Consider the following 15,891-nt stretch of genomic DNA (forward strand, 5'->3'; position numbering starts at 1 on the left):
GGAGCAAGAGACTGAGTATAAGGGAGAGGGAAAAGAGGAATGTGAAGGGCAATGGAGCAGACAGAAGACTGGAGTGATAAAGGGGAGAGGGAAAGAGGAATGTGAGGGCAATGGAGCAGACAAGACAGAGGACTGAAGTATAAAGAGAGAGAGGGGAAGAGGAATGTGAGGGGCAATGGAGCAGACAGAGACTGAGTATAAAGGGGAGAGTGAAAGAGGAATGTGAGGGGCAATGGAGCAGACAGAGACTGAGTATAAAGGGGAGAGGGAAAGAGGAATATGAGGGCAATGGAGCAGACAGGAGAGAGTGAAAGAGGAATGTGAGGGGCAATGGAGCAGACAGAGACTGAGTATAAAGGGGAGAGGGAAAGAGGAATATGAGGGCAATGGAGCAGACAGGTAGAGAGCGGAAGAGAATGTGAGAGGCAATGAGCAGACAGAGACTGAGTATAAAGGGGAGAGGGAAAGAGGAATGTGAGAGGCAATGGAGCAGACAGAGACTGAGTATAAAGGAGACAGGGAAAGAGGAATGTGAGAGGCAATGGAGCAGACAGAGACTGAGTATAAAGGAGAGAGAGAGGGAAAGAGGAATGTGAGGGGCAATGGAGCAGACAGAGACTGAGTATAAAGGGGAGAGGGAAAGAGGAATATGAGGGCAATGGAGCAGACAGAGACTGAGTATAAAGGAGAGAGGGAAAGAGGAATGTGAGAGGCAATGGAGCAGACAGAGACTGAGTATAAAGGAGAGAGGGAAAGAGGAATGTGAGAGGCAATGGAGCAGAGACTGAGTATAAAGGGGAGAGGGAAAGAGGAATGTGAGGGGCAATGGAGCAGACAGAGACTGAGTATAAAGGGGAGAGGGAAAGAGGAATGTGAGGGGCAATGGAGCAGACAGAGACTGAGTATAAAGGAGAGAGGGAAAGAGGAATGTGAGGGGCAATGGAGCAGACAGAGACTGAGTATAAAGAAGAGAGGGGAAGAGGAATGTGAGGGGCAATGGAGCAGACAGAGACTGAGTATAAAGGGGAGAGGGAAAGAGGAATATGAGGGCAATGGAGCAGACAGGAGAGAGGGAAAGAGGAATGTGAGAGGCAATGGAGCAGACAGAGACTGAGTATAAAGGGGAGAGGGAAAGAGGAATGTGAGAGGCAATGGAGCAGACAGAGACTGAGTATAAAGGAGACAGGGAAAGAGGAATGTGAGAGGCAATGGAGCAGACAGAGACTGAGTATAAAGGAGAGAGAGAGGGAAAGAGGAATATGAGGGCAATGGAGCAGACAGGAGAGAGTGAAAGAGGAATGTGAGGGGCAATGGCGCAGACAGAGACTGAGTATAAAGGGGAGAGGGAAAGAGGAATATGAGGGCAATGGAGCAGACAGGAGAGAGGGAAAGAGGAATGTGAGAGGCAATGGAGCAGACAGAGACTGAGTATAAAGGAGAGAGGGAAAGAGGAATGTGAGAGGCAATGGAGCAGACAGAGACTGAGTATAAAGGAGACAGGGAAAGAGGAATGTGAGAGGCAATGGAGCAGACAGAGACTGAGTATAAAGGAGAGAGAGAGGGAAAGAGGAATGTGAGGGGCAATGGAGCAGACAGAGACTGAGTATAAAGGGGAGAGGGAAAGAGGAATATGAGGGCAATGGAGCAGACAGAGACTGAGTATAAAGGAGAGAGGGAAAGAGGAATGTGAGAGGCAATGGAGCAGACAGAGACTGAGTATAAAGGAGAGAGGGAAAGAGGAATGTGAGAGGCAATGGAGCAGACAGAGACTGATTATAAAGGGGAGAGGGAAAGAGGAATGTGAGAGGCAATGGAGCAGACAGAGACTGAGTATAAAGGAGAGAGGGAAAGAGGAATGTGAGGGGCAATGGAGCAGACAGAGACTGAGTATAAAGGAGAGAGGGAAAGAGGAATGTGAGAGGCAATGGAGCAGACAGAGACTGAGTATAAAGGAGAGAGGGGAAGAGGAATGTGAGAGGCAATGGAGCAGACAGAGACTGAGTATAAAGGAGAGAGGGAAAGAGGAATGTGAGGGGCAATGGAGCAGACAGAGACTGAGTATAAAGGAGAGAGGGGAAGAGGAATGTGAGGGGCAATGGAGCAGACAGAGACTGAGTATAAAGGAGAGAGGGAAGGAGGAATGTGAGAGGCAATGGAGCAGACAGAGACTGAGTATAAAGGAGACAGGGAAATAGGAATGCGAGGGGCAATGGAGCAGACAGAGACTGAGTATAAAGGAGAGAGGGAAAGAGGAATGTGAGGGGCAATGGAGCAGACAGAGACTGAGTATAAAGGAGAGAGGGAAGGAGGAATGTGAGAGGCAATGGAGCAGACAGAGGCTGAGTATAAAGGGGAGAGGGGAAGAGGAATGTGAGAGGCAATGGAGCAGACAGAGACTGAGTATAAAGGAGAGAGGGAAAGAGGAATGTGAGGGGCAATGGAGCAGACAGAGACTGAGTATAAAGGAGAGAGGGGAAGAGGAATGTGAGGGGCAATGGAGCAGACAGAGACTGAGTATAAAGGAGAGAGGGAAGGAGGAATGTGAGAGGCAATGGAGCAGACAGAGACTGAGTATAAAGGAGACAGGGAAATAGGAATGCGAGGGGCAATGGAGCAGACAGAGACTGAGTATAAAGGAGAGAGGGAAAGAGGAATGTGAGAGGCAATGGAGCAGACAGAGACTGAGTATAAAGGAGACAGGGAAATAGGAATGCGAGGGGCAATGGAGCAGACAGAGACTGAGTATAAAGGAGAGAGGGAAAGAGGAATGTGAGAGGCAATGGAGCAGACAGGGGATGAGTATAAAGGAGAGAGGGAAAGAGGAATGTGAGGGGCAATGGAGCAGACAGAGACTGAGTATAAAGGAGAGAGGGAAAGAGGAATGTGAGGGGCAATGGAGCAGACAGAGACTGAGTATAAAGGAGAGAGGGAAAGAGGAATGTGAGAGGCAATGGAGCAGACAGAGACTGAGTATAAAGGAGAGAGGGAAAGAGGAATGTGAGGGGCAATGGAGCAGACAGAGACTGAGTATAAAGGAGAGAGGGAAAGAGGAATGTGAGGGGCAATGGAGCAGACAGAGACTGAGTATAAAGGAGAGAGGGAAGGAGGAATGTGAGAGGCAATGGAGCAGACAGAGACTGAGTATAAAGGAGACAGGGAAATAGGAATGCGAGGGGCAATGGAGCAGACAGAGACTGAGTATAAAGGAGAGAGGGAAAGAGGAATGTGAGAGGCAATGGAGCAGACAGAGACTGAGTATAAAGGAGACAGGGAAATAGGAATGCGATGGGCAATGGAGCAGACAGAGACTGAGTATAAAGGAGAGAGGGAAAGAGGAATGTGAGAGGCAATGGAGCAGAAAGGGGATGAGTATAAAGCAGAGAGGGAAAGAGGAATGTGAGGGGCAATGGAGCAGACAGAGACTGAGTATAAAGGAGAGAGGGAAAGAGGAATGTGAGGGGCAATGGAGCAGACAGAGACTGAGTATAAAGGAGAGAGGGAAGGAGGAATGTGAGAGGCAATGGAGCAGACAGAGACTGAGTATAAAGGAGACAGGGAAATAGGAATGCGAGGGGCAATGGAGCAGACAGAGACTGAGTATAAAGGAGAGAGGGAAAGAGGAATGTGAGAGGCAATGGAGCAGACAGAGACTGAGTATAAAGGAGAGAGGGAAAGAGGAATGTGAGAGGCAATGGAGCAGACAGAGACTGAGTATAAAGGAGACAGGGAAATAGGAATGCGATGGGCAATGGAGCAGACAGAGACTGAGTATAAAGGAGAGAGGGAAAGAGGAATGTGAGAGGCAATGGAGCAGAAAGGGGATGAGTATAAAGCAGAGAGGGAAAGAGGAATGTGAGGGGCAATGGAGCAGACAGAGACTGAGTATAAAGGAGAGAGGGAAAGAGGAATGTGAGGGGCAATGGAGCAGACAGAGACTGAGTATAAAGGAGAGAGGGAAGGAGGAATGTGAGAGGCAATGGAGCAGACAGAGACTGAGTATAAAGGAGACAGGGAAATAGGAATGCGAGGGGCAATGGAGCAGACAGAGACTGAGTATAAAGGAGAGAGGGAAAGAGGAATGTGAGAGGCAATGGAGCAGACAGAGACTGAGTATAAAGGAGAGAGGGAAAGAGGAATGTGAGAGGCAATGGAGCAGACAGAGACTGAGTATAAAGGAGACAGGGAAATAGGAATGCGATGGGCAATGGAGCAGACAGAGACTGAGTATAAAGGAGAGAGGGAAAGAGGAATGTGAGAGGCAATGGAGCAGAAAGGGGATGAGTATAAAGCAGAGAGGGAAAGAGGAATGTGAGGGGCAATGGAGCAGACAGAGACTGAGTATAAAGGAGAGAGGGAAAGAGGAATGTGAGGGGCAATGGAGCAGACAGAGACTGAGTATAAAGGAGAGAGGGAAGGAGGAATGTGAGGGGCAATGGAGCAGACAGGGGATGAGTATAAAGCAGAGAGGGAAAGAGGAATGTGAGGGGCAATGGAGCAGACAGAGACTGAGTATAAAGGGGAGAGGGAAAGAGGAATGTGAGAGGCAATGGAGCAGACAGAGACTGAGTATAAAGGAGAGAGGGAAAGAGGAATGTGAGAGGCAATGGAGCAGACATAGACTGAGTATAAAGGGGAGAGGGAAAGAGGAATGTGAGGGGCAATGGAGCAGACACAGACTGAGTATAAAGGGGAGAGGGAAAGAGGAATGTGAGGGGCAATGGAGCAGACACAGACTGAGTATAAAGGGGAGAGGGAAAGAGGAATGTGAGAGGCAATGGAGCAGACAGAGACTGAGTATAAAGGAGAGAGGGAAAGAGGAATGTGAGAGGCAATGGAGCAGACAGAGACTGAGTATAAAGGAGACAGGGAAAGAGGAATGTGAGGGGCAATGGAGCAGACAGAGACTGAGTATAAAGGAGAGAGGGAAAGAGGAATGTGAGAGGCAATGGAGCAGACAGAGACTGAGTATAAAGGAGAGAGGGAAAGAGGAATGTGAGGGGCAATGGAGCAGACAGAGACTGAGTATAAAGGAGAGAGGGAAAGAGGAATGTGAGGGGCAATGGAGCAGACAGAGACTGAGTATAAAGGAGAGAGGGAAGGAGGAATGTGAGAGGCAATGGAGCAGACAGAGACTGAGTATAAAGGAGAGAGAGAGGGAAAGAGGAATGTGAGAGGCAATGGAGCAGACAGAGACTGAGTATAAAGGAGAGAGGGAAAGAGGAATGTGAGAGGCAATGGAGCAGACAGAGACTGAGTATAAAGGAGAGAGGGAAAGAGGAATGTGAGGGGCAATGGAGCAGACAGAGACTGAGTATAAAGGGGAGAGGGAAAGAGGAATGTGAGAGGCAATGGAGCAGACAGAGACTGAGTATAAAGAGAAAGGAATAGGGAACATTAAGAGAGAGAATGGGCGGGTTTGGGAAGCGCGGGAGAAGCACCTGGGAAGGGGCGGGGCTCTGGTGGAGGAGAAGAAGAGACAGGAGAGAGGAAGAAGCTGATGGAGGGGGCGGTGTCACGGGAAGAGGAGGGCAGTGGGCGGGGCACCCGGAAGTGTTAGGCCTGGAGTTGAAGCCCGGAAATAAACAGACTGAATCCCAAGTGGAGGAGACACAGTGCGGATTCCTGGGGTTTTCTGGGGCGGGGAGAGACGGACTGTGTCTATGAATACAGAGGTGGGGGGAGAGCAGCAGCCCCAGGACAGGTGAGTTATATCCTCATACTCATTTATACCTGTATGTTCCCCTTATATCCCTGTATATTCCCCTTATGTCCCTGTATATTCCCCTTATGTCCCTGTATATTCCTTTTATGTCCCTGTATACTGACCCCCCTATATCACTGTGTGTCCCCTGTATACTGTCCCCCTTATATCCCTGTGTGTCCCCTATATACTGCCCCCCTTATATCCCTGTGTGTCCCCTATATACTGCCCCCCTTATATCCCTGTGTGTCCCCTATATACTGTCCCCCTTATATCCCTGTGTGTCCCCTATATACTGTCCCCCTTATATCCCTGTGTGTCCCCTATAAACTGTCCCCCTTATATCCCTGTGTGTCCCCTATATACGGCCCCCCTTATATCCCTGTGTGTCCCCTATATACTGTCCCCCTTATATCCCTGTGTGTCCCCTATAAACTGTCCCCCTTATATCCCTGTGTGTCCCCTATATACGGTCCCCCTTATATCCCTGTGTGTCCCCTATATACGGTCCCCCTTATATCCCTGTGTGTCCCCTATAAACTGTCCCCCTTATATCCCTGTGTGTCCCCTGTATACTGTCCCCCTTATATCCCTGTGTGTCCCCTGTATACTGTCCCCCTTATATCCCTGTGTGTCCCCTGTATACTGTCCCCCTTATATCCCTGTGTGTCCCCTGTATACTGTCCCCCTTGTGTCCCCTGTATACTGTCCCCCTTATATCCCTGTGTGTCCCCTGTATACTGTCCCCCTTATATCCCTGTGTGTCCCCTGTATACTGTCCCCCTTATATCCCTGTGTGTCCCCTATATACTGCCCCCCTTATATCCCTGTGTGTCCCCTATATACTGTCCCCCTTATATCCCTGTGTGTCCCCTATATACTGTCCCCCTTATATCCCTGTGTGTCCCCTATATACTGTCCCCCCTTATATCCCTGTGTGTCCCCTATAAACTGTCCCCTTATATCCCTGTGTGTCCCCTATATACGGCCCCCTTATATCCCTGTGTGTCCCCTATATACTGTCCCCCTTATATCCCTGTGTGTCCCCTATAAACTGTCCCCCTTATATCCCTGTGTGTCCCCTATATACGGTCCCCCTTATATCCCTGTGTGTCCCCTATAAACTGTCCCCCTTATATCCCTGTGTGTCCCCTATATATGGTCCCCCTTATATCCCTGTGTGTCCCCTATAAACTGTCCCCCTTATATCCCTGTGTGTCCCCTGTATACTGTCCCCCTTATATCCCTGTGTGTCCCCTGTATACTGTCCCCTTATATCCCTGTGTGTCCCCTGTATACTGTCCCCCTTATATCCCTGTGTGTCCCCTGTATACTGTCCCCTTGTGTCCCCTGTATACTGTCCCCCTTATATCCCTGTGTGTCCCCTGTATACTGTCCCCCTTATATCCCTGTGTGTCCCCTGTATACTGTCCCCCTTATATCCCTGTGTGTCCCCTGTATACTGTCCCCCTTATATCCCTGTGTGTCCCCTGTATACTGTCCCCCTTATATCCCTGTGTGTCCCCTGTATACTGTCCCCCTTATATCCCTGTGTGTCCCCTGTATACTGTCCCCCTTATATCCCTGTGTGTCCCCTGTATACTGTTCCCCTTATATCCCTGTGTGTCCCCTGTATACTGTTCCCCTTATATCCATGTGTGTCCCCTGTATACTGTTCCCCTTATATCCATGTGTGTCCCCTGTATACTGCCCCCCTTATATCCGTGTGTCCCCTATAAACTGTCCCCCTTATATCCCTGTGTGTCCCCTATAAACTGTCCCCCTTATATCCCTGTGTGTCCCCTATATACTGTCCCCCTTATATCCCTGTGTGTCCCCCATATACTGTCCCCCTTATATCCCTGTGTGTCCCCCATATACTGCCCCCCTTATAACCTTGTGTGTCCCCCATATACTGCCCCCTTATATCACTGTGTCCCCTATATACTGCCCCCCTTATATCACTGGGTGTCCCCTATATACTGCCCACCTTATATCCCTGTGTGTCCCCTGTATACTGCCCCCCTTATATCCCTGTGTGTCCCCTGTATACTGCCCCCCTTATATCCCTGTGTGTCCCCTGTAGGTCCCCTTTAAATGACAGAAGAATCAGGATATACCTGTTTAATCATCAGGAGGTGTGTAGGTCACATGATTATCTGGAAGTAAAAGAAGCCAAACATAAGAGCCTTGTTGCGGTGCAGAAGGGGTTAAACAGGGAATGTTCCTAATCACCACCCGTTGTTTTTCTTTATAATTAATGCTCATTATTGGGGTGAGGTCACATGGGGGAGTTTTACGTTGTGTTTGTAAGAATGCACAGCTGAGTGTAAATACGCCAATAAAACCGCACGTGCAGAATAATGTACAATCAGTTGTTTCCAAACGTGCATTTCTGGTTTTTCTTGTTCCCCATAATTCTGCTCAGAAGAATTTTATGAAACTTTTGTGAAAAAAAAGCCAATCGGAAAAGCTATTTAAAATGTCGCTGGATTGAAAGTCAATACGCAGAGTAATGTCATCACCAGCAGACAACGCTAGAAATACGTATATGCGTAATCCATCTCACGACAGTTTGGTCGCCATATTGAAAATATGTGTCGTATTTCAGCAAAGTGTATTTCCAACCCTGCAGATCCCATAGAGTTCAACAATATGTTGTTTCCTTGGCGTGTTGGCGTTTCTGCTGAAAAACACAAATCATGGCGCCTCACGTCGGAGGTCTCGCTAACGCCCAGTAGCAATTGCCCAACATAAAAAAGCTCTTTGACCTCACGCTCATTTTTACAACTCTACGGGATTAATGACATTCCCTGCAGTCGCGTCTGTATGTTCCTTTACATGTACATGACGTGTATATTACATGTATTGCTTCTGTTTGCAGGGCACCGTGTGCATGATGGGGTCACTCTCTCACTCCCGTGTCTTGGGGGTCCTCTCTTTCCTCGTCTGTACTTTCCTGCCCGTCCAGTCTGTAATATATGCGGTAAGAAAACACATCCTTCACAATAATGTATCACACACAGGGTCAGTGACCCCCTCTAGATAAGAGGCATTTCACACACACATGGTCCCTATAAGCTTTAAGGTCAGCGACCCCATCCTCTAATGGGATAAGGGGGTGTCTTGCACACAGATTCCAATAAGTTATAGGATCAGTGACCACTAACTCTGATGGGATAAGGGGGTGTCTCACACACAGCTTCCAATAAGTTATAGGGTCAGTGACCCCTACCTCTAATGGGATAAGGGGGGTGTCTCACACACAGGTTCCAATAAGTTATAGGGTCAGTGACCCCATCCTCTGATAGGATAAGGGGTGGTTTCTCACACACAGGGTCCACTAAGTTATAGGGTCAGTGACCCCATGTTTAAGCTTTCAGATCTTCCTCTTTGTGTGTCTCAGTACTCAGATGCGAGTGTCAGGGAACCGCAGATGTTTGATGACCTTCCTGCTCTGTTCGGGCCCTCGCTGCCTATTGATGGCATGAAGGTAGGTACAATCTATTGATAATGATCAATACTGGAATTATTGGGAACATGTTGGGGTCACAGGGAAGGGAGGAGTGTGGTGGTTTATAGGCTCCATTACAAATATGAACATTAGGCCTGTGGAAGGCTTGTCCCTTGGCAGATGGGCTGTAGCCTCTGCTTATTTATTTATTTGTTCCTTCACTTGTGAGACTATCCCAGTGGGAGCAAGCGCACCCTCTCCTGTCCTTCACTTGGGCTAGTTAGCTGACAGTTTATGTTGCCTGGCAGCCCTCAGGTCCTGGCACTTAGTTCTGCCCTACCCCTGGAACTTTGTTTTATGCTTGTGCTGCTCCCCAACTCTTTTTACATTTGGATGTGGCTCACGGGTAAAAGTTGGGGACCTCTGACGTAGTAGATGGAGCGTGTAAGTCACACGCAGATGGAGCCACACGCAGATGGAGCCACACACCGAGTTCTCCAGTGCTGCTAGGTTAGGGTTGTCCCAATAACATATTCTCACAACTGATCTACTGCACATCTCACTTGCTTGGTGCTTTCTCCAGCCAATCAGCTGCGGCTCAATCGGCAGAATACGCCCAGTATTCTGCCGATTGAGGGCTCACTCCGTTGTGCAAAGAACATGCCCAATGTGACTTTTCCCAATGCGTCTCTGCAATAAACAATAATATCAGATAAACGGTTTCTTCTCGCGTTTCAGGCCAAGGAAAGTAACCGCACACAAGACACATCTCCTTCCTGTTTGTCCTTCAATCACCACAGATTCCATAGAGAATAGACTGGCAGGGGCTGCTGATGTATCAGTGATTTAAAGTTAGGTTGAAAAAAGACACACGTCCATCATGTTCAACTTTTTTAACCTGCCTAACTGTCAGTTGATCCAGAGGAAGGCAAAAAACCCATCTGAAGCCTCTCCAATTTGCCTCAGAGGGGGAAAAATTCCTTCCTCACCCCAAAATGGCAATGGGACCAGACCCTGGATCAACTTGTACTATGAGCTATCTCCCATATCCCTGTATTCCCTCACTTGCTAAACACCATCCAACCCCTTCTTGTACCTATCTAATGTATCAGCCTGTACCCCTGATTCACTTCCCAGCTCTCCCTGTAACACCCCTTTCCCTCCTCTAATCTCATTGGCTCCCTCCTGTCTGCTGGGAGGAGCTACTGGTGAATAAAGCATCCGACCCTTCCTTGTACCTATCTAATGTATCAGCCTGTACCCCTGATTCACTTCCCAGCTCTCCCTGTAACACCCCTTTCCCTCCTCTAATCTCATTGGCTCCCTCCTGTCTGCTGGGAGGAGCTACTGGTGAATAAAGCATCCGACCCTTCCTTGTACCTATCTAATGTATCAGCCTGTACCCCTGATTCACTTCCCAGCTCTCCCTGTAACACCCCTTTCCCTCCTCTAATCTCATTGGCTCCCTCCTGTCTGCTGGGAGGAGCTACTGGTGAATAAAGCATCCGACCCTTCCTTGTACCTATCTAATGTATCAGCCTGTACCCCTGATTCACTTCCCAGCTCTCCCTGTAACACCCCTTTCCCTCCTCTAATCTCATTGGCTCCCTCCTGTCTGCTGGGAGGAGCTACTGGTGAATAAAGCATCCGACCCTTCCTTGTACCTATCTAATGTATCAGCCTGTACCACTGATTCACTTCCCAGCTCTCCCTGTAACACCCCTTTCCCTCCTCTAATCTCATTGGCTCCCTCCTGTCTGCTGGGAGGAGCTACTGGTGAATAAAGCATCCGACCCTTCCTTGTACCTATCTAATGTATCAGCCTGTACCACTGATTCAGGGAGACAATTCCACATCTTCACGCTCTCACTGTAACAAACCCCTTCCCAATATTTAGCTGGAACCTCTTTTCTTCTAATCGGAATGGGTGACCTTGTGTCAGCTGGAAAGACCTACTGGTAAATAAATCATTAGAGAGATTATTATATGATCCCCTTATATATTTATACATAGTTATCATATCACCCCTTAAGCGCCTCTTCTCCAGAGTGAACATCCCCAATTTGGCCAGTCTTTCCTCATAGCTAAGATTTTCCCTTTACCAGCTTAGTTGCCCTTCTCTGTCCCCTGTCTAATACAATAATGTCCTGTTTGAGTGATGGAGACCAAAACTGTAGGGCATATTCTAGATGGCGCCTTACCAGTGCTCTATACAGTGGGACCCCCTCCTCCCGTGACTCTCTGCCCCATTTAATACAAGTCAAGACCTTATTTGCCCTTGATGCTGCTGACTGGCATTACTTGCTACAGACAAGTTTATTATCTACAAGGACTCCAAGCTCCGTCTCCATTATGGATTTGCCTAGTGCAGTCCCATTAAGGGTATAAGTGGATATTGTTACATCCCAGGTGCAGGACTTTACATTTATCAACATTGAATCTCATTTGCCACTTAGCTGCCCAGATTGCCAGTTAGTCAAGATCCTGTTGCAAGTGCCACATCCTGGATGGAATTAATTGGGCTGATAGTTTTGTCTCATCTGCAAACACTGATACATTACAAGACCCTCCCCTAAGTCATTAATGAACAAGTTAAATAAAAGTGGCCCCAATACTGAGCCCTGAGGGACCCCACTAAGAACCTTACTCCAAGTAGAGAATGTCCCATTAACAACCACCCTCTGTACCCGATCCTGTAGCCAGTTTCCTATCCATGTGCAAACGACTTCATTAAGCCCAACAGACCTTAGTTTAGAAAGCAGTCGTTTGTGGGGCACAGTATCAAACGCTTTGGCAAAATCCAAATAGATCTACTGCCCCCCCACTGTCCAGCATCTTACTTACCTCATCATAAAAAGCAATCAAATTAGTCTGACATGACCTATCCTTCATAAAGCCATGCTGATTGCTGCTCATAATGACATTCACTAGGACAACATTTTGAATGTGATCCCTTAACAAGCCTTCAAATAATTTGCCCACCACAGATGTCAGACTTACTGGCCTATAATTGCCAGGCTGAGATCATAATCCATTTTTTAATATTGCAATGACACCAGCTTTTTCTCCATCTATAGGCACCATACCAGATGTACACCCCCAATAACTCTGCCCATTTTGTTTCTTTCCACAGGGCAGTTTGGTTGAAGCTGTACCAAGCAATGCCTGCTCACCCATCCTGCCCCCTCCTTCACTGGCCAACGGGACCAGTTTTGTTGCCCTTATACGGAGATATGACTGTAATTTTGATACCAAGGTGAGACCATGCTTGTCCCTCCCCAATTGATAACATAGACTCACACCTCCTTATGTCCCTCCCCCTACAGGGTGATACAGTGACACAGACAGAAGGAGCTGTGAGTCCCGCCCCCTGCAGGGTGATACAGTGATACAGTGACAGGTGTATGTATATTACAGGTGTTGCACGCCCAGCTGGCCGGGTATCGAGCTGCTATAGTGCACAATGTTGGCTCTGAGTTACTGCTGCACATGAGCAAGAATAATGGTGAGTGACCGTGAAGGGGAGGGGCTTGCACTGGGCCTCGGGAATTTTTCAACTCACACGTGTGTGTATATATATATATATATATATATATAGTGTATACATGTGGGAGGTGCTTGTGACTTATAGACACTGATTGTGATATACAAGTCAGTCTTTGCTCTCACTTCAGCCACCACATAGGGGTCTCTATACACTGACTGACCACCGTCTCTTACAGAAACTCTCTCCAATCACATCCACATCCCCTCAGTGTTTATTGGCCAGAGGTCCAGCAGGTCTCTTCTCATCAATTTCTCTTACTACAACAAGTAAGTGCCACATCCAACCTCCCAACCCTCTACTGACTGCCCACCAATGAATCACTCATTCCCCTCTCTTGGTAGGGAATCCCATAACCTGACTGTCCTTACAGTAAAGAACCCCTTCCTATGCTGATGGTGAGATCTCCTTTCCTCCCCACCAATGAATCACTCATGCCCCCTCTCTTGGTAGGGAATCCCATAACCTGACTGTCCTTACAGTAAAGAACCCCTTCCTATGCTGATGGTGAGATCTCCTTTCCTCCCCACCAATGAATCACTCATTCCCCTCTCTTGGTAGGGAATCCCATAACTTGACTGCCCTAACAGTAAAGAACCCCTTCCTATGCTGATGGTGAGATCTCCTTTCCTCCCCACCAATGAATCACTCATTCCCCCTCTCTTGGTAGGGAATCCCATAACCTGACTGCCCTTACAGTAAAGAACTCCTTCTTATGCTGATGGTGAGATCTCCTTTCCTCCCCACCAATGAATCACTCATTCCCCCTCTCTTGGTAGGGAATCCCATAACCTGACTGCCCTTACAGTAAAGAACCCCTTCCTATGCTGATGGTGAGATCTCCTTTCCTCCCCACCAATGAATCACTCATTCCCCCTCTCTTGGTAGGGAATCCCATAACCTGACTGCCCTTACAGTAAAGAACTCCTTCTTATGCTGATGGTGAGATCTCCTTTCCTCCCCACCAATGAATCACTCATTCCCCCTCTCTTGGTAGGGAATCCCATAACCTGACTGCCCTTACAGTAAAGAACCCCTTCCTATGCTGATGGTGAGATCTCCTTTCCTCTCCACCAATGAATCACTCATTCCCCCTCTCTTGGTAGGGAATCCCATAACCTGACTGTCCTTACAGTAAAGAACCCCTTCCTATGCTGATGGTGAGATCTCCTTTCCTCCCCACCAATGAATCACTCATTCCCCTCTCTTGGTAGGGAATCCCATAACCTGACTGCCCTTACAGTAAAGAACCCCTTCCTATGCTGATGGCTATACAAGTATATAGTGTATATGATGTAATAAGTGGAATATAGGGATATACTGATATTCTCTCTCCTCTCAGCTCCCATATTTACTTGATGCCGGATTATTACTTCTCCCTGGGATATTATCTCATTCCTTTCATTGTGGTGGTCTCTGCCTTCATTATTATCATGTGCATCGTGATGGTGAGTGGGGTCCGGTGGGATTTATTATTATTGTTTCTCTCTAATCCCCACTCACTTGTCCTTCTCATGTTCCCCAATGTCCCTGTAAGGTCGTACGATGTGTCCAGTACCGGAAACGCATGCGCAGAAACCGCTTGTCTAAAGAACAACTGAACAAAATCCCAATCCACAAGTTCAAAAAAGGTGAGACGTGGGGTTAATGACTGTGGGTTGAGGGGAGAGGTCTGGATGTGGCTGTGGAGTGGCCACTAGGGGTCAGTGTGTAAATCTCATTATTACTAGTGTGTGTGAAACCCTGAGCCCATGCAGTAATGGCCTCCTCTCTCTCCCCAGGGGATGACTATGATGTCTGCGCTATCTGTCTGGAGGAATACGAGGAGGGCGATAAACTTCGGGTGCTGCCCTGCTCTCACGGTAAGTGATTGGAGATGTATTGTGGGTGCACTTTACTTATTATGGAAGTCAGGCCATTTCATTGGTCCTTATCCTGTGCCGTTTCAGCCTATCACAGCAGCTGTGTGGATCCCTGGCTGACAAAGACCAAGAAGAGTTGCCCGGTATGTAAGAACAGAGTTTTCCGCTCCGACTCTGACTCCGACTCAGACGCTGATGGGAATGTGACTAATGGAGAACAGGGGGGTGAAAGTGATGATGATGAGCGCACCCCACTTCTGCGCCCGGCACCTTCGTTTGGCAGCATGGCCGAGTCCCCCCGTGCCCAACAGCAGGAGGAGGAGGAGCCAGTGGCTGCTACTGGGGTCATCGTGTGATGCTGGAAGTGTGGCCTTTCCCAGAATCCTCTGCTCCTACATCCCCTCTATGATTGACCCCCCCCATACTCCCCTTTACTGAGAGGGACAGTGATTGTACTACGTAACCATTCTCTCTAATCATTCTGTGACTCCTCCCATAATCCCCTCTTGTCTCCCCTTCCCACAATCCCTCAACCCATGTGACTGCTTAATCCCATCACCCCTTGCTTCCTCTCCGGCTAATGCAGGGCTGATCATGGCTGTTAGTGAGACGGTTGGGCTGTGGGCGAGACAGTTGGGCTGTTAGTGAGACGGTTGGGCTACGAGTGCTGGGCGGGGGGCTCTGTGCCCAGTTTGCAGGGAGAAGGGCTCCTGTTTTTCAATAGAACGGTTGCCAAAGGCCAGTCAGTTGGCACAGAAGATTGGAAGTGGCAGTAGCAGTGGGCATGTGCCCTGAGGTGTCTGTACCCTGTGATCCCCCTGTACAGGTTTTATATAAAGACTTTCCTTACTAATGAGTCTGTGGCCTCTGCTTCTTCTCACACCATCTTTTGTCTGGTAAAGACACCCCCCCAATCACTGAAAGGCACCCACAATGCCAGGGAAACACTGAGTTGCTATGGAGCTGATACCAGGGAAGCATGGAGTTGCTATGGAGCTGATGCCAGGGAAACCACGGAGTTGCTATGGAGCTGATGCCAGGGAAACCACGGAGTTGCTATGGAGCTGATGCCAGGGAAACCACGGAGTTGCTATGGAGCTGATGCCAGGGAAACCACGGAGTTGCTATGGAGCTGATGCCGGGGAAACACTGGGTTGCTATAGAGCTGATGCCGGGGAAACACTGGGTTGCTATAGAGCTGGTGCCAGGGAAACACTGGGTTGCTATGGAGCTGATGCCAGGGAAACACTGGACTGGGTTGCTATAGAGCTGATGCCAGGGAAGCACGGATTTGCTATGGAGCTGATGCCAGGGAAACCACGGAGTTGCT

The 15,891-nt window shown here is 48.5% G+C and overlaps 1 protein-coding gene across 1 annotated transcript; it reads left to right on the forward strand.

Annotated features, from left to right (window-relative positions):
• Nucleotides 1–5,581: 5,581 nt before the first annotated feature.
• rnf167.S (ring finger protein 167 S homeolog) lies at nt 5,582–15,414 on the forward strand. Its single transcript, NM_001094128.1, is given in 10 exon segments — nt 5,582–5,701; nt 8,586–8,687; nt 9,108–9,194; nt 12,289–12,411; nt 12,573–12,660; nt 12,878–12,968; nt 14,042–14,147; nt 14,237–14,330; nt 14,481–14,561; nt 14,649–15,414. Coding segments are annotated over 9 exon segments (1,026 nt in total). The 5' UTR covers nt 5,582–5,701; nt 8,586–8,600; the 3' UTR covers nt 14,918–15,414.
• Nucleotides 15,415–15,891: the final 477 nt, after the last annotated feature.

Source organism: Xenopus laevis, chromosome 3S, assembly GCF_017654675.1.
Source record: "Xenopus laevis strain J_2021 chromosome 3S, Xenopus_laevis_v10.1, whole genome shotgun sequence".
NCBI lineage: Eukaryota > Metazoa > Chordata > Amphibia > Anura > Pipidae > Xenopus > Xenopus laevis.